Source organism: Halichoeres trimaculatus, unplaced genomic scaffold (genome assembly GCF_033239565.1).
Source record: "Halichoeres trimaculatus isolate MK-OKI-2021-1 unplaced genomic scaffold, fHalTri1.1 fHalTri1_scaffold_13, whole genome shotgun sequence".
Classification (NCBI taxonomy): Eukaryota; Metazoa; Chordata; class Actinopteri; order Labriformes; family Labridae; genus Halichoeres; species Halichoeres trimaculatus.
This window is the reverse complement of record NW_027437191.1, coordinates 14,927,734-14,952,874: the sequence shown is the minus strand read 5'-3', so window position 1 is coordinate 14,952,874 and position 25,141 is coordinate 14,927,734. Positions and strand designations below refer to the sequence as shown.

At 39.9% G+C, this 25,141-nt stretch overlaps 1 protein-coding gene across 4 annotated transcripts in view; it reads left to right on the top strand.

The window, feature by feature from the left end:
- The window catches only part of LOC141801688 (MAM domain-containing glycosylphosphatidylinositol anchor protein 2), a 259,025-nt gene extending 234,532 nt beyond the window's left edge, over window positions 1-24,493 (top strand). For all 4 annotated transcript variants that reach the window (XM_074684831.1, XM_074684830.1, XM_074684833.1 and 1 more), the window contains exons 16-19: window positions 2,327-2,488; window positions 13,009-13,139; window positions 13,682-13,778; window positions 16,568-24,493. In XM_074684831.1, coding sequence (XP_074540932.1) covers window positions 2,327-2,488; window positions 13,009-13,139; window positions 13,682-13,778; window positions 16,568-16,656 — 479 coding nt within the window. In that variant the 3' untranslated portion in view covers window positions 16,657-24,493. The remainder of the gene's footprint in view (window positions 1-2,326; window positions 2,489-13,008; window positions 13,140-13,681; window positions 13,779-16,567) is intronic.
- Window positions 24,494-25,141: the final 648 nt, after the last annotated feature.

The window sequence follows — 25,141 nt, the reverse complement described above, 5'->3', positions numbered from 1 at the left end:
ATTAAAGTGGTTTGACGATCAAACATTCAAACGTTGAAACAAGACATACGATTTCAAAAGTTGCTTTTAATTTCGGTCTGCCTTTGTTGCCATTTTTAACCTCTATGCTCCTTGGTGGAATGTAGAACCAGACAGGCATAGCAACAGAAACTTTGTGAAGGGTAAGTTTATTGATTCACACATTGATTGTTTGGTTGTCTGATGAATGGTCACCACAGATCCATGCTCCATGAGACATGCTGGTTTAGTCACAATTGAAAATTAATGATTTTGTCAGGCATGTAGACACTATTTCACAATACTTTTAAAATATACATTGCTGAAATTGCTTCAGCCCTCCACGAGAGTGTTGTGTACAGGAAATCAATTTATGGATCTGTGTATTAAACTGCAGATGGCTGTAAATGTAAAAGGAAACACTATGAAAAAAATATGTAAAAACCTCAGTGCTCTTCAACCATTGGCTAAGTGGCCAAGTCGAATTATGGAGATTTATTTAGCTGAATAGGTGTATTGTAACATAATGCACCAATAGTAAAGAAAATTGTGGTTGGTGATTATTTCCTCATCTGTCAGTGCGGCTCTGAATACCCTGCACCTGCTTACTGGACTGAAAGCTAATTGGTTGAATGCACACGTTTAAATTGGCACCACTCTTTTATCTGTCATGTTTTCTGTGCATGAATACATGAATACCCACATTGCACAGCAAACTGTGAAATAATTGTGTCATTGCTAAATTAAGTGGATAATATATAAAGTAAGCCATATTGCCACATGAGTGTGTTTCATCTCTTACAAACAAATGGGGGTGAAATAGCCATGGTTGCACTTTTTATGTTGAAATGAGTTTGAAATTGTTTCTAAATGCATGACAAATGAAAACAGCTGCATTGATTGTGTTTAATATCTTTTTGATGCTGTGTATTCTAACAATAAGCAGCATTGTTTGTTTTTTTGTGGTGGATATGAACTTGTAACTCAGTTACACAGTTTGTTGCTGTTTCTTTGGATTCCTCCAAAAGAGAAATCTGCATTGTTTTAGTATTCCACATGTAGGTTTCATGTGCAGGTGTTCAATATTTAGAAATGTAATAAATAAAGCATTGCCAAAATTGGATTTGTAGAATCCATCAGAGGATGGTATCTGTGGTGGACTATAAGTGCCTATTAGGGTGCTGTGGCACCGGCAGCAGCTGAAGCAGTAAATAATGCATTGGCTTTAATCACCTAATGGTTTCAAAATGTCCAGCATTTCATTACCACCCCCATCCCTCTTTGCATATAATTATCTGCTATGAGATGCAACTGAGGGGTTTATTCTGTTTGATTTTGGCTGCAGGGACATGGAGCGGCTCACTCGTTACCTTCCCTGTGGCAGAGCAGAGATTGGCTGCAGATTATGTGGCTCAGACACAATCAGAGGGCCGTTTGACTCACTGTCGACACCTCTGCTGTCCACAACCGAGCGAGCGTGAATGTAACCCTTATTGTTATCGTGTCAATTTTGCCCCTGGTTAGAGCTGTTAGTTAAAGGAGATCTGTCCTTCATAGAGAGCCCTGCTCCACAGCTCTGATATGGAAGGCTTCATTTCCTTTATGCTATCACAGTCTACATAAAAAAAAGCTGCTGCGCATGTCTAAGGACATCTTTTTCTCTGTATTTACCAGAATAAATTATTCGTTGCTGTCTTGGTAGACCTGAAAAAATAATTTGGACTCTGAGCTCTGCCTTGTAAAGGGCTCTTATTTTCAAAGGGTAAATCCACTGTTTGTTTTCAGTGTGGGACAATAACTGTGCTTGTGTCCTGAGGATATTAATATTCTGTTAATACCGTACTTCATACAAACTAAGAAGTGAATCTTACTTGCAGGAGCCTGCTCTTTATTAAGGCTGCAAAGTCGATTGCAATTTTATTGCTCTCCCAATATTAGCTTCTCCACTAAACACAACACAACACTAAGGTCTGAAGTCATGTTCAAGTGAATAAGAAAGAAAAACAGCAAGGCAAACAATCTATCCCACTCAGTGTGTGATTTTTTCACTCATTAGATGGAGGCCTGAATGCAATTTGTAATAGCGTTTAAGTATAATAGTCATGCTATGACACCATTCTGATGCAGTCAGCTGGAGCTAAAACAAGCTATCAGATACCCTCTTTTTATTTTGATTTTGTGCATATTAAGTGGTGACATTTTTGGATTTGCTGTGGCTTCATATGAGCTTCAAAGCTGTATCAAAATATTTATTTACATATTTCAGATTTCTCGTATTCTACAGGCCTGATGTATACACACACCAAAATATGTGTCTGTGTGTTTCAAGGGTTCTACATGTACATTGAGACATCAAGACCTCGCAAGGAAGGGGACCAAGCACGGCTTGTGAGTCCGTTTTTCAACGTAGCACCTAAAAACCCTTACGGGATCACCAACCCACCTGCCTACTGCTTCGGCTTCTTCTACCACATGTATGGAAAACACATAGGTAAGTCATGCTCCTCATTTATCCTGCTCTTTCAGGTCAAAAACTCTGTATTGCTCCTGAATTCATCTGTGATATATACACTGTTGAAAATATCATCTTAATTTATATTCAGAGCTTAATAGTTCTGGGAAATAAATGAAGAACAAATTAAGATTCTGTTGCTGTTCAGTGCATTTGGTTGCTTAAGCAGCTTGAAGCAACTTCAAGTGAAAATCAAATTGCTTCGCCAATTCACTGCTAAATGAAGGGGATAAATCCTTATCAGTGCAGAACTGAAAAACAGTCAATGAGGAAACACCCCAACAGACTTTTTTTCCTTTTTACAAATAAAAAAAAGTAAAATCAGTCATCAAACATTCGTGGGACATCACAGTGGCTTTGAAAAGTAAATTGAGAAATGAGATTTTTCGAAATTGATGTCCACCGCCTGAATGTGAGACAGAGGCGCAGTCGTCACGCTGAGGAAAAAGGAAGAGTGGCCACACTTTTCTCTGTAAGCAACAGAATTTCAATCACTTCTTCAGACTTTGTCCCCTTGGTGTGAGCGATGAGGATCATTGTGCTTTCATGCTAAAATTTGTAAGTCGGCTGTCAGATGTTACAAGTCAAAGATATCTCCTGTTTGCAATAAAATCTCTTCAAAGGTGTGAACACCAATCCTCAGCTTTAGCTCTTGAGCTCCTCTTTGGATGCAGATAACAACCTTGGATGGCTTGTTTGTTGATGGCAGAGCGACTGAAGGAGCAGTCTTTGGCTTAAATCATTTTTTTTCTCCACTGGGGACCCAATCAGTGGACCACAAGCGCTTCACTCAGAGTGCGCGCTGTTTGTGAGTTTGTGCATTTGGGAGCAATGAGAGAGATTGGATGTGCAGCAGAAAAACAGCAGGCTTATATATTGTTGAAGGCCCCTTGTGGTGACTTCTGTGTTTCTGCTTCACCCCTTATCATTAGCTGCCATATAGGTTCATGAAGCAGACGAGTGGCTCTGCTGGCTGGGGTTATGGGTCTGTCTCAGTGCCATGGGGATATGATGTTAAGGCATGAGAGCAGTTCATTAGAAGGAAACCTGATGGCGTTCACGTCTGGCATTTTGAAAAGCTTCTACAAAGTAGAACTTTAACACTTTGTCTGTAACAAGTGTTGTTTTTCTGTCTCTTTTTCTTGTTTTTTCTACCAATGGACTGTTTACTAGAGTCACAGCAGCCATTTTTTGTAATCTAATGGTTGTGATTTTACAATGTTTAACTGCAGTCATAGTTTTGACTTTCCCATGATCAAAAGAACATGATTGATGGCAAATACTGATGGGGATGGGTACCTTTCACATTTGAAACAATACGGTACAGATGCCCAGTACCTGCCAATCGGTATTGGTACTCAACAGTACCAATTTTTGGTACTTTTGTGAGCTTTTGTGGTAAAGAATATCAATTTGATTAATAAAAAAATCTAAATTCCTTTTCAATTTAACATATTTATTCTTCATATATATGACCTTGTAATCCTGTGCTCATGTCCAGCATATAAAATCACCTACTCTCTCACTCCCTCACAGTCATAAAGATGCATTTAGGTACCTAAACATGGTACCTTTTGATTTTAAGTGAATTAGTACTCGGTACTTTTGACAGAATTTGGTCGGTACCTATAAAAGTACCTAATTCGGTACCCATCCCTAAATACTGACGTTTAAAATGTGTGCTCTGCCCATTGAAAACTCTACAAGGTTGCTTTATTGAAAACAGTATTTCCAATAATGCATTTCCCCAGTTTAATTTAGGCTTGTTTATGTCCTATCCCCGATGTTTTTTCACCAACTGATATTAATGCTGCGTCAGAAGCAAACTTCATTTATTCGACTTGCCCACTAGTTATTTTTAACCCAGAAACATCAGAGCTTGCACCTCTCAAGCAGCTTCTTTCACCACCTTCCTTTTTTCTTTATCTGCATGTGTCCGTACTGTTGAGTAAATTCATCAACAGTACATTTAAAAAGTCATCAAGATGACACAAATAACATCTCACAGAAAGTAATGGTCTTTGTAAAAAGTAACGTTTTGATGCTAATTAATGTGCTCTGATGCTATGTTAGACTGAATGTTGGGGCCAGCAGGAGAGCAGGAAGGAAAACAAAACAGGGTACATTTTTGGTCCCTGTCCAGCCCTGGCAGTTGGTGAGACCTGGGCATTACTGTGGATAATCAATAAAAAGAAATCATGATCAATGCATTAGACCTCAGTACCAATCAAAGTAAAAGTGTGATTTTAGTTATAAATAAATCTCAGGACATAAAGAATATAAGGTTTGCACTAGGGCTGCATGATTATCGCAATCGCAATGTCAGCACATGCAATTACGTAATCGCAAAAGAGGATATCGCAATTGCAATCGCAATGTCAGCACATGCAATTCAGATTTTTCTCCATGATAACCAAACAAGTCTGTAGACTCATCATGACACAACTTTTTTTATTAAATTGAAGCACAATCGCAATCGCAATATCGTCCACCTAATCGCAAATCGCACCTTTTCCCCAAATCCCCACTAGTTTGCACATCACTTTCTTGCATCCAGGGGGACTCTGAACAATATCCCAAGCTTTTTGTATGAAACGGAGACGTGGTTAGCTGTCACATAAGCCAACATGAGCATTCACCCATCCCCAGCATGCGTTACAACTGAAGACTGATATATTGAAATAGTAAGCCATAAATTGACTATAATGAATGAAAACGTAATTTTGGCTGAATGACTACAACATTAGTGAGATAAATGAAATGCAGGTGCCAGGTGTAATTCATCTAAGTACTCTCTGGATTACTGGTTCACTAAGTAGCACTTAGTCACATTACTAATATATATCAGATTGTTTAACCTTGAGTTGAGCAGTAAAAGGTGAATAGAGCAGCACTTACAAAGGTCCTTTCTCATCTTTCTGACCTTTCAAAGCACTTTACACTGCTAGTCTCATCCATCCATCCACACCACACTCACACACTGATGGTGAAGACTGCTAGGCAACCATCAGTTTAGCTAACACATACATACCCAGCCCCACACCACTGGCCAACAGTAGGGGTAATCTGGGGTTCAGTGTCTTTCTCAAGGACACTTCAGCTTTTTACAGCTGGGATCAAACCCTCAACCTTTCAATTGAGAGACGATCACTGTACCACTGAGTCTCAGCTGCTCAGATACAACATTATGACGATTTTGTTCACCCCACCTTAAACTTTTTTCACTTGAGAAAACAGCTGAAATCTGTGAACACGAAATAGATCAAACTTTTTCTTATTCAATGAAGAATTTTTGATATTTCTCATAGTTCTTCCACACTCTGTTCAATATTTTATAAACCAAAATGATTATAATCTCTCAATCTTTGATTCCTAGATATTGATTGTTTAACTACTAAACACCTCCCAAACTCACCCAGCTCTCACAGGCCTCTGCAGCTGTGATATATGTGATGGTTCCTGTTTCCAGTCACGCACTGTTTCAGCACCAGCACCATTGGGTCTTTGTGCTGTTAAAAACGTCTGACTTCCGTCTTGGACTGGTTATTACTAGTCAAAGCCCAAGCTACCCAATATGTCTCACTTTTATCCATCAGGGGCACTTCTCCGAGCAAAGTATCTGCTTTGTGCTGTGGACCATCACCTTTGACATTTGCGCCTTGGAAAAGCTCATTGAGTCCACTCCACTGGCGACGGTACAAACGCTGATCTTTTTCTGAGTGTGTTAGATCACACTTGAAGCCTGCTCCTCGTCATCTACTCACAAGCACAGCAACCTTGAAGCACAGTTTGTGTGGCATTTGAGGCTGACACGCACAGCATCGGGCACACTGCTGTCTGCTGGTGTGTCTTTTTATATCTCACCACAGTGAGAAATTTCCTCTTTACATAGAGGCTTGATAGTGTTGAAAATTTAAATTTTCATTTAAAGTCTCTCTTAAATACTTATTTAGCATTGAACATCATTAAAGTTAAGGAAAAAAAAAATCTTAAAGTTGTATTTTTTGAGAGCTGACTGCAGTTCGTCAGCTCTGTGCTTTTGTGTTTTGTTAAGATTTGATTAAAAGTGTAGAAACAGCCAAAAACTGTAGAAGCATTGCTGCCTTCTGATTGGTCAGTTGGAGTTCAGGACAATAGCTTTTACCAGCTGTGGCCTGCCCACATTTAAGCAGGGAGAAAAGCACAGATTTTTAAAAAAAAAGTTAAGACAGAAAGTAAAGCTGTCATATAGATAACACTGTTCACACCTAGAAAGAGTATTTATGTTAATGATAACCCTTTAAGTAAAGCGCATTTTCAGGCCCTCTAAGAAGGAAATCACAGTGGCACCTGACAAAAAATGATAACATGAGAAAAACATCTAATTTATGAAAAATATCACTTCACTTTAGATGATTAACAACACTAAAGGAGGAACTAAGAACACAGTAACTTGTGAGAAGGGCTTACAACAGAGAGCATTGATAATGAATGAGCACATTAGGGGACATGGAGCTGTGTTTTTGTCCTCATTAAACTTGTGTAGGGCATTGAATAAACTCTAAAATCACTACAGGCTGGCAGCTGCACTCTTCTTTCTTATGATGAGACGTTTACAGCGAACATTTGGCTGCGTTTACCTCAGTATTCTAGTGAGACATGGATGGTATCAGCGCCATCTCCTCCCTCCACCTGCTCCGCTCCAAGCTTCTGCTGGACCTGCTGCTCCGACTCCTGCGCCCGGCTTCCTCTCTTCCTCTTTGTTTCTCTGTCTTTCAGTTCAGCGCAGTGCCTTCATTAACTCTTATTAAGTTTTTCAAGGTTTTCCGCTGTTGGTCCAGCTCTTTGTTTTAATTCCACTCAAAGTTTAATAAATTACTGCTCACATTAGAAAAAAAAGGCTTGAGGTTTTTCAAATGAATATTTAGTTTTCTGTCCATGAGAATAACTGCTTCCAGAGTGAAAGTCTTAGTGTTTTGTTGCTTTTTTAAGTTTGCATTTTTATGCAAGATCACAACAGTTTTTTTACGTATTTGACCACTACCTCCACCCAGTAAGCTCTCCTGGTTATTCATTGCAATCCACGAATGCCACTGTGAATAATTCTGAGAGATTATTATGAGCAACCAAAAACACTTTGGAGAAATTGTGAGTTTTGAAGCATAATCTCAAAAGTAAATATCTCCTAGACTCTGTAAATAAAACCCAAACTTCATGCATGGCAAGATACTTCTGTAGGAAGTAACAAAATGAGTCTGATTTTAGCACAAGGTGGTGGAATCGACCTTTTTGAGCTGATCACTGAGTTGACTGTGGGATGCCATGTGCTCTGAAATGAAGCCAGACGAGATCTCAGCTGTCTTGGGTGGAAAGGCTGAGATGTGTAAGCAAGTGAAGGGATGGGACTAAACATCTGGAGTGGTGGAGGCACTGAAGGTGGGGAGAATGTAAGGACAGAGGTGTTGGAGGGCGGCTCAGCAGGGAGATGAGAGCTCCTCCGGCTCCCTGCCGAGGTTGAGTAGGCCGTGACATTTCCAATTTGCTCAAATTGATCGCCGGCCAGAGCCTCTCTTCCTCTGCCCTCCCCGTCTGTGGTGGAGCCCATGCCCAGACTGTGGCGTGTTATGATGAATGGGCTAAATGTCAAGGGCTTGAAACCCAGCTCAGATCCTCCATAGCTACGCTCCATTTAGTATTCTGCCTCTACGGTCGGGAGGGGAGTTTGCCTCTGAGCACAGGAGGGTCAGTCTTTTGAATTTTCCATCTGTAATCATGTGTGTTTGGGCTTTTTGTGTTTTCTCATCTCATTGCAAAGAACTTCTTTGGATTTAAATAGTTTTCCTTATTTAGAGCTGTGAGTCACTCAGCCATCAGACACCGCACAGCTCCGTGTTGATCCGAGTTTGATGCTCTCTGGGACCGTGCTGTTTAGGTGAGTCACAGTCAAGTCGTGGCACGGCAGCGCTGAAGGCCGGAATCAGTCGATAAGGAGTTTTCACCCACACAACAGTGGCACAGGCTCAAAGAGACTCCTCCGTACTTTGCTCGCGGGGGGATACCTGAGACAAGGTCACACTTAATTGCTGAAGCACACATCAAAGTTTGCCTTTGGAGCCCGTGTCGCATTTGTTTATGGGATTAAGTCTCAAGCAAAGCACACCAAGTGAGTCTGTTTAGAGCCTGACCTTCTGAGAAGCAATGGAGTCATCCTTTCATTAGCAAGGAGGGTGGCACTGCACCTCAATCCCCTTCACTCTTTTCTCTATCTCTCTCTTGGCCTCACTACATAATTGAAAATTTCCAAGAGCTTTTCCCTACTTTTCAACACGCTCAAATTCGTCTCCCCTCAGATCTTTTTGAATTTCACAAGCGTCTACCACAGGTATTTAAAATAGAAAGAGGAACTCCAAAGAATAAACTGCGTCTCCTTCGCTCAGGATGTGATGACTCCGACATAACCACCTACATTGCGATGAGTTCAAAGAAAATGTAAGCCAGCAAGCTCAGCAAGAATCCTCCTACATCCTGAACACTTCAACCGGGAGATGAAAATGCGGGTCATGTTGTGTGCAGGAGCTCATCCCTCACTGGAGATTGTGCTGTCGTTTGGAGAAGGTATAAACAGAGCTGATTAAAGAGTATGAATGTGGACACATAGCGTATCTCTTGCTCATTTCACTTGTGTTTTCTGAGGGATTGTAAAGTAATGAGGCACCTTGCTGAGCTGAGAAGCATCAAAAGCGGAGCTGCAGCCGTGGTTGCTGCCTCTGTCTTTCGCTTGCAGGTCGTGTTGATGTGACGGTGCTGCTTTTCATACTTGTGAAATCCACTTGACTTCAGAGCAGTGGTCGTGCTGGGCTTAGCTATGGTGTCAATGCTAACCTGATTTGGGTCTTCGGATGCTGCTCCTGCCGACCCTCTACCCTGTCTCTGTCTCTCCTGTCTTCCTGCATGGGGAAGAAAAAAAAACACAATTGGTGTTTTGAGAAGAGGGTAAAGTGGTTGCACTCTGTGTCATCATCTGACAGTTTTATATCAAAGCCCACAGCCAGACAAGAGGGTCCTCTGAGGGGAGTCTTCAATTCAAACATGCTATGTACCCTATTCTGTCTCAATGAGGGCCACTATTCCAGTGTTATTGGGAAGGTTATGTATGAATGTTTTTGAAATGGATCTGTCATATTGCATTTTCAAAATGTAGACTCAGTTCCATGTGACATCCAGCAGATGAGATGGAGCAGGAAGGCGGACAGAGCAGGAAGAGTTTGAAATGAGTGATACATCTAGAGAAACTCTTCTCCACAGGGAAAGTATTTACTCCCAACAAAAATTCTCATCACACTTTGCCCATTAGAGATAATTAATTTGAATTAACATGAGCTACAGAATAATTTATCTCAGCTTGCAGATACCAACTTAATAAATGTATCAGTTCATATGACCTGAGTTTAACCTTTGCTTCTGCTTGGCTCTGCTAATGCAGGGGAATGCATAAATTTGAAATGCTGCAGAGGGAGATGAATATTAAGTTTTAAGTCCGGATCCACTTTTACTTTTGCAATTGCTTTTTTTTTTCTGGAATTCAAAATGTTGAGTCTAAAATGTGGCACAGGAAGTAAGTAAAAGTAGTAAAGAAACGCTACAAGTTCTATGTGCTTTAACTTTTCATTTTAATCCAAAACAGATAAAACTGAAAAGTGTGAATGTCAGCTTATATTATTGTGAGCTTTCTCTGGCAAATTTATTGTTGTTTTCTTTTTTTTTTTTTACCCAAAGTACTCCTTAACAAACTGTATTCAGGATGCTTACTTTAATCAGTTCAAAGCCAAAGGTTTCCTCAATTCAATTATTTGTTGCCACTTCTTGTCTTCTCCAAAAGATGTTTTTCTTAGACAACTTACATTTGAATCATTTATTTAGCAGCGATTACATTTATATGTTTAACACCCAGGCTTCATCACTCCTTGCAGATGGACATGGAGATATTGAGGAGTGATGAACAAAACAAACTGAACACAATCCCCCCCAGAGCCTGCAGGTGGTTTCTGGGGTGGCAGTGGGGATGACAGAACATGCAGTAATACAAATGCAGGGCAGCAGAAGCATTGACAGGCAGAGGGGGAGATGGGAGATTATTATGTTGAATAGATCGCCAAACTGGGAGGCAGAGGATGTGATTGGAAGGTGGTTGTGATGAGTGGGACATGTGACATGCTAGTACTCTGTTGTACTGTCCAAAGTTGGAAAAGCAGTCGGCCGTGAAGTGACTAGCACACACATGCACAGTTTTACTGAGTGTAGCTGGCACATTTCCTTGATAAATGAACTCTAGCCACTTAGTCTTGTCTTCTTCCGAGATAGGAAACTTGTGCATGGAACTATGTGGCTGTTTACAGCCAAAAACAAAGCAGTGATGGCAGTGATGGCTGCTGGAGCAGCAGCACGGAGGAGTGGAGGGGGTTCGGGGGTATCTGCTCTGGTGGACCAATCAGGTCAGACTTGCTCCTGATTGGTCAAAAAAGGGAATCGCTGACGTCAGCAAATCCCTAAAATCCAAACAGCTCGTTTTAGGTCAGGATTTTACATTCACAAGCACTACTAAGTGCAGGTTTTGTCATTAAATATCACATTTTGTGGGCTGGGAGGAAAGCCAAAGACCCACAAATTTCATTAAGAGACTTTATAAAGTGGTTTTTGCACAACATGGGACCTTTAGTATATTTCTTCTAAGTAAAGAATTTTAGATTTATCTGTAACATACAAAATTGAGAAAGAAAAACCTTTTAAACCTTTCCTGACACTCTAAGATGCCCCATTATGTCACCTCTGTTTAACAACAGGCTAAATAGTAAAAGGGAAAATGACCAACAGGTAAATTTTGATGACCAGACACCCATTATGCAGAGAGCTTATCAACCTACAATAACTGTAAATTTGTTTGAACAGAGCCAAGTTGAAGCATATGGCCTATCACAAACATGAATGAGTCCAACATCAGCAGATCTTAAAATGCTGCAAACTAAAGGTCTTTGCACACCAACAGCGATGCAAATAAACGGCACAAAATTGCAAAAATTTTGGAGGCGTCATATTCAATCTCTGCAGCTATTCTCCCCTAAACAATGTCTTTGTGACCACTGTCTTTGTGGTTTTTTATGGTGGTCTTATGTTGTAAACAACCGGGTGCTGGGACACGAACACAATCACTAGCTATGTATACATGGACCCAAATATTCCACTTACATTTGGTTTATTTGCTCTAACGGAAAGAATTTAACCTTGTATACACCTCATTCCGAAAGAAAAGTGCCAATCCGAATGGACATTTAATCAGTTTCACAGAGGTGGAATATTCCTTTCCCCAAACCGATTGAAGTATCATGTATCCACTCAAACCGAAAGTTGTCAGGGTGTGTTCTTTCAGCGCATGCTCAGATATGACATAAGATGCAACTACAGACGTTCCTCAATTTTAAAAATGGCGGCAAGCAGTCAGCACTGGACTGGACGTTTTTCTGCGCATGCCCCATTGACTATTCTGTTTGATTATAGCGGCACATGTTGACCAGAGATTGGAATATTCCTTTCCATGTATACTATTGTTTTTGGAAAAGTCGGTCATAAAGTTTATATTAGGAAAGACGAAAAACTTCTCATGCATCCGTGGCTACTGTTGAATGTTTTTCTATGTGACTTGTCAACAACGAGTTTTTTGATTGGTTGGATGTGTACTGGTTGCAGCAGAAACTTTGGAAAAATACACGTCTGGTGTGCAAAGGGCTTTAGAGCACACCATGGTTTGAGAGAAGTATGACTTGGTTTAACACATAACTGAAACTAAAATCTGTACGACTGCTTATGCAAAGAGAGGGAGAACAAGCTGGAAAAAGAAAGAGAAGAATACACAAAGATACACAGTGTATAGAATTAGAAATTTAGCTGTCAGATTCTAGACATAAGTGTTTCCTGTATTCAGCCATCCCATCAGTAAGCAAGTCACATTGGAGGATAGAAGCTTGTGCGAGGCATGACAAAAATGATCCTCCATCAAGTCACGTTTTGGAAAACATCTTTCAATACAAATTCTGCTGAATGCAACAACCACTCTCTTCTTTGTATCCCATTAAATACAAAATTGCATTTGCTTATAGTTTGTGTGCTAGTGTAGAAACATGGTGGTGCAAGATGGCAGCTTTAAAGCAATGAGCATGGTGCAGATACATGATTCAATCCAATTAGGTCAACAACCTGAAAGCTCCTTTGCTGGTTTATATCAGTTTTGTAAGAAAAAACTACAGGTTACCATGATCTACCCAAAAAAAGCAAAAAGCTTACCACACCACTTTATGCTACAGGCCCTGATATTAGATAAATATCTGTGTGTTGTTGTTGAAGGCTCGGTAGAAGTAAAAGACGTAGAGTTTATTCCTCTTGTCTCCAGGTTTTGAGAGAACAGACTGGAGGGACAGCTGCATTCATGCTCTGACCCACATGTGTGACTGTCTCTCCCCATCACGCAGGAACACTAAACGCCTTCCTTAAACAGAAGGGCCAGACGGCCTCCGAGGGTCCCGTGTGGTCGTTAAGTGGTAACCAAGGTGACCGTTGGAAGCAGGCCAAAGTAAGCATCCACCCGACTGCATCTTTCCAGGTGAGACTGAAAACACGCAATCAATCCAGCACACAGTCTGCCTTTCTCCTCTGTGTACGGTGAAGTCTTATTTTCCCCGGGGGCTGCATATTGATGTAGCTTTCTAAAGCCTTAATATTAAGCAGAGAAGTGGACGGGATCCATACTCATTGTTTGCAGTTGAGAAAGCAATATCACTCAGGCTTCACCAACAGGAAGCCTAATCTGTGAGAGCGGTGAATATAGAACTGCAATATTTTCCATCATTTTTATGGCTGCAGTTGTAGAAAGTAATTATAGTTTCAGCTGCACTTCTGTGTCTTTTTCTGCTCCTGCTTTTACTACTAACAGCTCTGACTCCACATGCTGTCTTACTTTTATATTTTGTGACATTAAAAACGGAGACAAACACTAACCACCTGCTGTTATTTTTTATAAGGAGCCATTTAGCTAAATTACACTGTGTTCTTTCACCGATTTTATCTTACAGCACTGCTAATGTTCTGTCTTTTTTCTGGTCGTTCAAGGACAAAAATTAAGAAAAATCATTTTACTCTCTGTAGGTGGTAATTGAAGGTATCAGGGGACCAGGCATCGAGGGAGACATCGCCATCGATGATGTCACACTGGAGGAAGGGGAGTGTCGAGACCCGCCACCCAGTGAGTATCACCTCTCTCTGGATCGCTCTTCTCTGAGCTAAACCACTGAACAGAGTTGAGATTTACGACAGAAAGATCTAATCTTTGTCTGTTTCCAGCGCTGAACTACCACATCAAGGTGGGGGGAGCAGAGTTACCATAGCAACAGTGTTGTAATCACATGAATGATAGCTGGCCTGGCTGAGTGGAGCAGTGTAATTGCGTTGCAGGAACAAACAGACGGTAAAAACAGAAAACAGGACACAGAAAATAGGCTGCAATTGACAAGGTGACATTTGCAGGCGGACAAACAAAGCTGCTTTGTATTAATTTCTGCTATTTTTGGTTGGAGGAACATTATTTATAGACGCTCAGGAAATCTGACATCCTTCTCAACAAACCATAAATCAATTTTTTGTCATGTATGTTCACTTTTCATGTCAGTTTTGGAAATAATCAATTTAAAGGTCGAACAATGAACTTTGACTTTAAATTGGAATGGCTATTTTGAAATGCTTATCACCCTTTTGTTGTCAAGAATCAAAAACACACAAACATATAAAGTCATAAGCGCAGTCAACCAGTCCAAAAGCAGATAATTAGAGAATTTTGCTTTGTAATTTCACAAGAACGGTCGTGACTAATTATAATGGAACATATTAATCTGATAGGAGCTGTTAGATTAGAAAACTGTTCCTAGTAAACAAGACAAAAATCTTTTGCATTTCCTGCTGATAAACATTGAGTCTCAAATGATGCTTGTTGCCAAAGCTGCACAGAGAGCCACCAACCGCCACATCAAAGTTGTCCAGGAGTCCTTGTTTCGTCTTTAATCCATGGCTTTTCTTTTCCTCAGTCACTTTATAAGAAATAAGCTGCTCTTCATACAAAGCATCCAGGAAATGAACTATTAATTTATTGTCCGTGGATGGTATCCTGGTAGGGTGTTGTTACTGTGATACACGAGGCCCTTTACTCTGTATTCAGCTGTTAAAAGAATCCGGGGTGTTTAGCACAACTTTGGGAGTAAAAAGTTGGACATAAAATTAGTTAAATTTAGGTTATTTTTTTCAGCATTTTTAAAGCCACCACTTCATGCCACCTTTAAAGTTACTTTGAAGAACTTTCAAGACTTTATTCATCATTTTGTGGGATTTTTGCAAAATTACATATACATTTTTCAACTCTCATGTTGATGAGAGAATTAAAAAGCACATGAAAAATACCTCTTTAAAGCCTTTGCACACCACCAAAGGCGACGCAAATAAATGGCACAAATATGCAAAAAAACTTGAAGGCGTCATATTCAATCTCTGCAGCTATTGTCCTCCAAATGATGTCTTTTCTCATGAAGAACCGGGTGCTGGGATACAAACACAATCAATGTTGAATGATTTTGTATGTGACCTGTCAACAACGAGCGTTTTTAATTGGTCGGATGTGGGAGCAGATTGGCCATCGGGAAACTCTGGACTTTTCCTGAACAACCGGTCTATTCCAAACCCTAACCGGCCGGTGGTCAGAAATAATTTTGATGGTGTGAAAGCTTGCATTGAAAAACAGTAGGTTTGAAAAATTAAATGATATGCGAAATATTCATGTGAAAAATATGTGTCTGGTGTGCAAAAAGGGCTTTACAGTACATTTAGAAGAGATAAAGAATATTTGATTTGTGATGGTTTGACTGCTCTACTTTGGGAGAGTGGGATATTTTTCTTTTTTTTTTACAATTTTATTTCTTGCAGAGGTTGACCTGAGAAACGTTAACTTACTTCAATTTCTGAAAAAAGTCGTAACACTAGATTTTTTTTAACCTTCCAACAGATGAGGAAACTTAGCCATCACTGTAACGCTGCTACAGCCCATACTGTGTTGTGGTTTATGGTTGCTTTGTTTTTGCTTTCTACAATTTGGTCGACGTCTCTTTGATTTTGTTTTAACATCCCTCATCACTTTCTTTTTTCCTTCTTCCGTTTTTTTTCTCTGCTGTTGACTGGTCAGCCAATCACCACGCTTTTTAAGTTTTCTGTTTAAAATAAATTAAGTAATGTTAAAAATATCACTCATGTTGTTCACAGATGCTATCAAAACCTTACTTTTCTGCCACACTGTCAACAGGATGAGGTTGAATCATGAGCTTTATAAATATGCTGGAGTCCTTTCCACAGATTGATTTAAAGTGTAACCTTTGACTTGGTGGTCTCTAGTGATGCTTTTCTTGGTAACACTTTACTTTAGAGGTCCGCAAGTTTCATCGCACCTAAGTAATAATTTTACAAAATATTTTCTTATTTCTTTAAAAATCAATTTCATGAGAATTTGGTGAAAATTAGCACGTAACTTCAGGTCGGATTCTGTTTTGCAGTGTGCCTGTACTTTTTCACTTGAATCATTCACTTAACATTTCATAGGTAATTATCAGAGGAAACAATTAACCTAACTTCTGTATTCAAGAAATAAGCAGCTATTTATCACCTGCTTCTTTGGAAATAGCAGAAATGTTGGGATACTTATGAAAACATTTTATGTTGGGTTGTGGTTTAATTTCAAATAAATTATAAAGAAATTATAAAGAAAAAACTTTGTTTACTTATTACCTAAGTGTGATGAAATTTGTGGACCGCTAAAGTAAAGTGTTACCCTTTTCTTGTTCAGAATTAAAAAGCATTGCTATGTGGTTTTCACTCAAACAGGATCAAGTATCCACACATTTGCCAAACATTTTATACGGCTGTCTTTTTAGCCTGTATTTTTTTCCTTCCTTGAGATGTGGTTTTATAAGTGTCTCCACTTTCCTCTTTCTTCTGCAGATCTCAGCTCTGAGGCTCGATCCACGTCCTCTCATATATGGCTGCTATGCGTCACCTTGGTGCTGACTCTCTTTGAAGGTCAGAGGTGACCCTTCTCGTCGTCATCTCAGAGGCGAATTTTCAGACCCACCGTCTGTGAACTTTATCCTCGGCATCCAATCACCAAAGATTCATGCATCCTGAAAGCAGCAGGGGACCCCTGATGGACCTCTGAGAGACCGATACTAATGAAAGAGAAAAATCCAGATAAAAAAGATGGAGAAAAAGTAATAAAGAAGTTGCGCGTTTATTTTTAAAGACACTTCTTTTACAGGAAACACTCCTTGGTACAGGACTCGGGACATCTTTACGAGCACAAAGACAGGTGGGAGATGAACTAGCCTGAACTTTGGCAAGAGAGTTCGCAAGCATCAAGGGAGAACAGTTTGTAAAGCACAAGAACAATTTTATGAAGTTATGAAAATATCTTTGGAAGGAGGCAGATTATATAGACACTGCTGACTTTTAGAGCAGGACAAACATTTCCCTGCTTACAAACACATGGAATCAGACCTTTCTCTGTGTATCTTTATCTTCATCTTCTTGCACCAGATGCCAATCACCCTCACTTTGTTTTTCACTCTGCCCCGGCCTCACGTCACTCCCTGGCATTTCTTGATCTGCTCGGTGCTGAATGGTGGAGGAACAAGGACTCTGGCAACATTTATTTTATGTCTGCTTACTCCCCTGTAGCTGCCTATGTATCTTTTAACACTGTGCTCACGAGTCCAAGTGGCCAAACGACGGACGCTATGGTGGCAGAACAAAAAAATGCAGGAGAATCAGAGAAGAGGTGTGGAAGGCCGAACTGGATCGCGAAAAGTTCTTACAGCTACGAGAGAGGAGGAAGAGAGGAGGGAGGTCTGTTGGTGAAGAACGGTCCACCTGTGGAAAAGAAGCCACTTTACTTTCTGCCATGAAACAAAGTGCCTTCAGATTACAAACCGAATCGTGAGCCTGGGTGTTAATCAACATCGGACACGTCTCTGTCCATGTTTCCTCTGATGGGCTATTTTCTACATGTTTCTTTTGCCCCACAAGTGCTGATGGGAGGGCATGCGTGTTCAGAGGGAGGATGGAGTTGTGCTACACCTGGATTGAACTCCTGATGGGATTGTTTTGAGTGTGAGTGAGTGAGTGTGTGTGTGTGTGTGTGTGTGTGAGTGTGTGTATGTGTTTGTGTGTGTGCATGCCTAAGCCTATGCCTATGCCTCCGTGTAGTTCAGTGTGAGGGTAGTGGACCGGGCAGACTTGGAAACAATTTGGATACAGAAACAGTGAAAGTGAGGCTCTGGATTTTTTTTTTCTTTTTTCTTTTTTATTTCGCTGAAGGACAGTTTATGATCTCACAGGAAGATAAAGAAACTTTGACTCTTTCTTCCTGTAACCCCCCCTCTCCCTGAGGTCAAGCATTTTTTAGCAGAAATAAAGAACAACTGAATCAAATATTGTGTTGTACAGGGAGGAGAGAGTGAACTTTGGGACTGCAGGCTCTTCATTCAGGTGATAACGCCTCGCCCTCTATCCTCCACCGTTTCTATGGAACAATACGAGAATAAAAGATAATAATGACCATAATAATAGTCATGATATTTTATTACTCTAGCGAGAATGTTTCTCTGCTTTTACACAAACTGTGAAGATGGACTGTGGAAGATCTACCTGAGACCATAACCTTAACCAGCGGGTTTTTAAAAAATGTATTGTAAAAAAGAGAAAATAAGAAAATTGAAAAATTCCGTTCATTGTTGGTTATGACAAATGTTTTGAGGACTTGTGTCTTGTTTCTTAATTTTTCTGTTGAAGATGACTTAACTTCCTTTTCTCTTCTTGTTGTCTCCCTTTGCATTGCTTAAGTATCAAAGCTGATGGAAGCATAAGAAGAAAACCAATTTGGTAACTGTATAACTTGTAAATGTTAAAGAAGCTCTATTCAAAGGTTTATGATAAATGTTTTATGTTGGAGTACAGGAAGCACAACATGCAGTTAAAGGTCTCAACATATAAAGTCCATTTTATATTTCTCTGCACACACACATGACCTGCTCCGACAAGCTTTCAACACTCTGAAACAAGTCCATATTTAACAGCAATTCAGCCCTTTTTTTATTTTACTCATGTCATTCATATTTATAGTACAACTAGAACACTCGAGAGCCCAAAGGGAACCCGGTCCCAGGTGTGACTGAAACCTTCATGAATGCAGACTGGGTAAAGTTTGGTGATTTTGCTGTTCAGCATATGTAGCCTCTTCAGTGGAAGCCTGAGTGGGTCAGAGTGGGTCATGTTCATGTGTGAGCATAAAGCTGTGTACAATATATGTGAAAAGAAGAAACTGATACATGTAAAGAAGATAAATACGCTAAAGCAAAACAGAGCAGAATGATGAGCATTTCAGGGCATCCATGTGAAATCATTATTATGGTCTGTATTTTCTGCTTCTCATTGGTTCGTCTTTCATTTCTGCGTCTTTGTTCCCATAAGGCCCAGATCACAATGAATGTAAATGGAAATTTGGGGTGAGTTATTTTCTTACAGTCTCAATAGATGTACTGTTTTACTAAACATTTGTTTTCTGTGAGTAAATGGGTGTGTGCTTTTCATGCAAATGTGAACTTTTAGACTTTCATAGGTTGTTGCTAACACTTTGAAAACATGACGTTCATCTGACTTTGACACAATTTCCAAACATAAGCTCGGATAATTCATCCATTAGCTAGTAACTGTATCCACCTGAGGTATAGTGAGTGATGAAAAGTGCCAAAGTGCCCTGTGCAGCCGACACGGCTACTAATTACAGATCTGATTTTGGACGTAACTGTTCCTTTTACACCCTAAGCACCTGGTTCATGACAACAACAAAAAACACAATCATCTTATAGCTGATAAAACGTGGCTTTGTCAAGATTTACAGCTGGATTTCAGTGAGAGCCCAATCGGTATCACATAAATGGAGAGAAAGCATGTTCTGAGTAAACTGGTTAGCGTAGCCTAGCATACACCAAGACTATGAGACACTGGAGCTATGTTAGCTACCACGCTTTGTCTGACAAATTCACTTTCTACTTTCTAACCTGAGTAAAGTCCAAAAGTATGAGCTTAATTTTTTTTTCCCTCTTGATGACAAGTTGTGTTTTTATGGGGTGTTGTCACTGTGAGCTTGCCAGACAACTAGCAAAGACTTGAGGAAGTCACTGCTCCCAGCCAAGAAAGACTGGCACTTAAACCCCCCACAAAACCACAACGTGTCATTTTCACTTTGTACAAAACAAAGAAAAGGATAAAACATCATTATTTAAAAACTTTAGAGGAACAAACACATTTTTTTCCTCCCCTTTTTTGACACAAAAATGTGCACAATTTCCAGTCTTTGTTCTAGGCTAAGCTAACTGGATGAAGACCTATATTTACTCCTCATACATGAGATAGGTTTTAGTCTTTTTATCTATTTCTAATTAAAAAAGCAAACAGCTTACCTCAAAATGTCCATATTGTCAGACTTAATAACTTCTATTTCTCTTTTAAGAGTTGAGAACTTCAAACTACAACACTCGAAACCCACGTCAGACTTATTTTTATCCAGCCGTGTTATTTAATTCTTGGTACATTCGTACATGTCTGCCAAATCGTCCAATCACTGCACTTTTTGTGAAGGAAATACTGTCTCATTTTTCTCAGAACTGCAGCTAAAATTTGACAGAAAAGGACTCGTTGTTTGTTCTCTTTGTATTACTGCTCTCACCATACTCTTAATTTCCATTTCTGTGCAGTCCACACACACTGAGTCAGCCTCTGCACTCCGTGTGTATGAGGGATGTGAGCCCGGTGTGTGAGTAGCTTACACTCTCAGCTCTGCTCTATTTATTGATAAAAGTCCTCTAAGCTACTTCAAAGTACAATTGGAGGGGATTAGCAGGTTTGGGATATGTAAACAGTGCTGTGTGACAGTTTTCTTTTTCGCAGCCTTTACTGACTTTATTTTGATGATTAAAGGCTTCTGTGGTTATGGAAAGGATGATTTTTTTAATAAAAAGGGAACTGTGTGTGCAGTATTTGTAGCAGTGATTAGTTTTGGTGCTAGAGCTTAACGTGTTCATGTGCGCTAAAGAGTTTGTTTCTTCCATCACTGTGCCTGAGCCTCGACATGTGATATTTGTGTGAGTGTGTGAGTGTGTGCGTGTGTGTGGGTCTTCTGATTTTTCAGAATCCACTTGGGCTCATGAACAAATTTTGCAGTTGTGGTGGTGGGTGCCAGAAACTTCAAAAAGGTTTACAACAGTAGAATAACATTTTTTTCCACGTTTCATCCCGGAAAACAATTATTCTTTCGTGAAGGAAACACAGAACACATTTTCAGGGTGATGCCAAATCTGAAGCTGTGCTAGAACTGCAAGTGTTTTACAAACTGTGTCAAAGGCTCTCCTCTTGATGGCACATTCTCAAGTGTAGCATATTTCAAGCTTTATGACAAAGGTCTCGTTCAACCCAAACGAAAAGCAGCAAAACTCTGAAATAGAAATAATAGTGTTTCAAAACCCCTCACTTGTGTGTTTCCAAAGCACACTGCCTTTCCATATTGAAGGTTTTCTGATAAACGCCTCATCACGATGGTAAAGCCTCTGACCCAGACACCAAAAAAGAGCAACTTTCAGTTGTTCTGGGGGAAAAATGCTTTATCCACAAAAAAGATCATGATATTCCTAAATTAAAAATGCCCCTGCTGTTCAGGTGTTAGTTATTTACACCTAAGGTATTAAGTTGAAGAGTACGACTGTAAGAGCCTGACACTTCTCACTTTCACTGTTAAGCTTTTGATGGGGAACTTTTTTCTTATTTCATCCACTTATTTATTTTTGCACATGTACAGCACAGGTAAATAAGACCGGTAGCATTAAAGAACACCTTTCAACATGATGTAAAAATGTGAAATGCATGAAATAACATCCCAATGTTTGCACCACTGAAGTCTGCCAAGAAAAAAAAAAAAGAAGCATATGATGCAGAGTTTGGGCCAGCTGGTTTACATAGCGTTACATCATGTCGGTCACACTATACAGTGCGAAATACCTTTTTCATTTTTAACACTGCAGAAGAAAACACCTTCAGTTGATCTTTATTGTATAGAAAAAGCAATACATGTGTAATGAAGCGAGTTTTCAGAGTGAAAAATGCTTGTTGTAAGAATTCATTGAACAGTTAAATTACATCACCCTCGCTTTTGGACCAGAATTATGTGACATTTCAGTAAATTACCAGTGCTGAGGTTTTTATTTTTAACCAGATATCTGTCTAGGCTGTGGCTCCTGTTAATAGGTAAAGACGGTGATATAGCACTCAGTACAAAAATGCCCTACCACCTGAATGTACGTGAGTGCAGATGAGCGGGGTCATCTTGTAAAGTGAAAGGGTTTGGCAGTTTTGTTTTGTTTTTTTTTAGAAAGTTTAAACAAAGTCGTAAACAGGTTTTGTCTGGTTGAACAGGTATATCAACACTTGGCCAACATAATGTGTAGGAACAATAAGCTGCTGGGACCATAGAGTGTATATAGAGTGGACAGCGTGGCTTCGCCTTTTATCATTGTACGGTTTTGAAGCCAAAATACCCCCGTCACAGGCGCAGCCAGAGTCTGCGCAGTAGAGATGGTGAGGGATTCTGGGAGAATCTGAGTGGAGCTGGGTGACAAAAATAATAAAAAAAAAATTTCTTTCAGGAGTCTAATCACTTCTTGACTCGACCACTTGACATATTTTACAATCCCCGAAAAAAAATATATGAAAACGGCAGCTGTCAATCATCACTAAACCTTACATAAAGCCTTGTTTTTAAACTCATATAACTAATGAAAACGAAACTTTTCAGAAAAAAGAGGACTTGAATACAAAACAGCCAAATGGTACCTTCAAATCACCACAACAATCGGACATGAGAAACATTTCTACTCGGAGTATTAATTTTTAAAAGTTTCACCACGGCCCATCTGGAATGGCTGGAAAGCCGGATTTTTTAACCTAAACTGCAGCCACCAGGGGGAGCAGTTTTTGTGGAGACCTCACTTAGAGCCCAGCAAGATGACGTCCATTTTTTTTTTTTACAGTCTATGGCTGTGACTAGCTTAGATTGGCCCCACTTACAAATTAAAATGATGCTCTTAGATTCAGTGTCGTTGTCTCGTAGTATTTAAATTTCTGATGGACTGGGAAATTAGTAAGTATAAATATCCCTATTTAGAATTCAGCTTTCATTAGTTTCTTACAGAAAAATCACACATATATTTACTCTTGATTGAAAGAAAACTCAAGGTCAGTTCTGGATATTACCTGTTAAATATAAAGAGTACAGAGGAAACAAAGACTTGTTTTTCAAAGCGATACCACCATAAACTGTAATTTCTTAAACGCACTGATGAACACACATGATTTATGCAGCTGTGCATGAGAGCACCCGGTGTTTGCATTAAAACTATTAAAACAAAGCGTCACAGTGTGTGCCGGCTGCAGATTGAACACAATCTCTGCAACATGCAGCTGGTTGAAACTGTTTCCTTGGCTCTTTGGAAAATGAGATTAAAATTATCCATGTGAATTGAACCGTGAAGGAGCACTGTGCAGGAAAATGTAATTTAAAACAAAGTGTTGCCTTAATTTATACAAAGTGTGTACTTTGTCATAGTATCGACTTCAAGTAAAAGAGATTTTACTGTAAATCTGTGCTGCTAATATTGGGAAGTTTCCAACCTCAGAGGAGTTTCTAAAAAGGTGTCTAGAAGAAAATTCAGCTGTATTTCACATCTTAACCTGCTCTGTAAAATCTGTTATACATACCACTTATAATATACTTACACTCTTAATACCTGTTGCTTAGAGGGTCTCTAAAAGGAACAGTCCCAACATTTTTTCCTGGGTGAAAGTGTTCTCATTCTTCTGTTTAACCAAAGAAGGGCTTTGTCACATTGTGCCATTCATCACGCTCTCTTAGTTCCTCAATAACCATTCAGTTCCAGTGGCATGATGTAATTGCAGCTGGTGGCCCTAATTTCCACATTAAACACACCCCGCTTTCTTGGTCATAATTAAGCAAAGAGAATCGATGCCAGGAGGAAAGGAGCATTATGGTCAGGCTGGAATGGGCAGTCACAGTTAGAAAATTGTTCCAAGCACTCCAACACAACGAAATGTCCGTGGTTTTAAATCTGAAGCACTGCCATAGAGTTGAATGTTTTTCAAGAGTAAAATTGCCGTCTTAATGCAGTGACTTTGTTTCACTTTCATACAGCGGCGAGGCAGGAGTGAGTGACTTGTCGACAGGAGGCTGACTGCAGTCGTTCGAAGTAACTGGCAGAGGTAGACACATTTCTGAGATCTTATTTTACTCTGTCAGGGAAGAAGCAGTGTGTCGTTATTTGAAGGCAATGGCTTGGTGTGACAACTTCACCAGTGGAAAAAAAACTGCCTTCTCTCACTACCTTACTGTCTGTGCTGTTGGAGTGAATCTTGCTGCTCCTCGATGGCTTTCTTCTCCTCTGTGCTCAGGCAGGAACAACATGAGCGCCCGCTGTTTTTACTCGTCCACTTATTTGCCACCAGTGCAGCTCTGTGTGTGCAGGATGACAAGATGAGGACGTTTGCCACCATCCAGGAAATTGCCCCTTGCTCTTGAAAAGACCCTGGGAAACAATTGGATTTGATGCTCTAATATCAAGGTTGTCAGAAAAGCTGTGTTTGAGTGATGTTATTTATTTGTTCTGTGCCAACACCCTGTAATGATGAGCCGTCACTCTTCTCTGTTTTGTGCTCTATATTTATACACCATCAGGCTTCTTTTTCACTGTATTTCTTTGAATTTATCACCCATTTTTGTGCCATACCTGCAACTAATGAAAAAATAAAGGAAAGGAATATTTTATGTGCTGTGTCAAGAACGTTTTTGCCTGTTCTCTGTGAAATGACAACATGATGAAGTAGCATAAAAGAAAAAACAATGTCCTGTATTATGCCTGGTGCTTTAACACAAATCCTCTTGTTTCTGTGTCCTGACTGTACTCGACACCTTTGTCCTGTAGTTTTTCAAAGGGAACGCCGAAGTTATTCCCATGGTGGCCACCTGTCTCCAGCTCAAAGCACTGGAAACAAAAGCTTTTGTGTTGTGCAAATTGTCCCTTTGACAGAAATCCCCAGTTTGTGCTTCTTCAGCAGAGGTAGCCGGCCGGCTCGCTTTTTCGCTTCAAGAGGAGAGCGTGTGAGTGATTGTGGAGAGTAAAGGACATCTGAGGGAAAGACAGAGAAATAACAATGGCATGTGGAGGGACTTCAAAGTCATCCAAAGGTTAGCCAGCAGGGGCCTCCAGACTGAGGGGAGCTTATAAAGCAGTGACTGGAGCACAGGCTACTGTACACAGCGTGAAATGACTTTTATCACCTTTTCCAGTCCATGTCTTTGATTTGCCAAACAGACAAGAAAACTTTACAAAATAAAAACTTTTTTATTCACTAAGTCAGGAAGTGTTTTGTACACAGACTCAGACAATAATATGATAA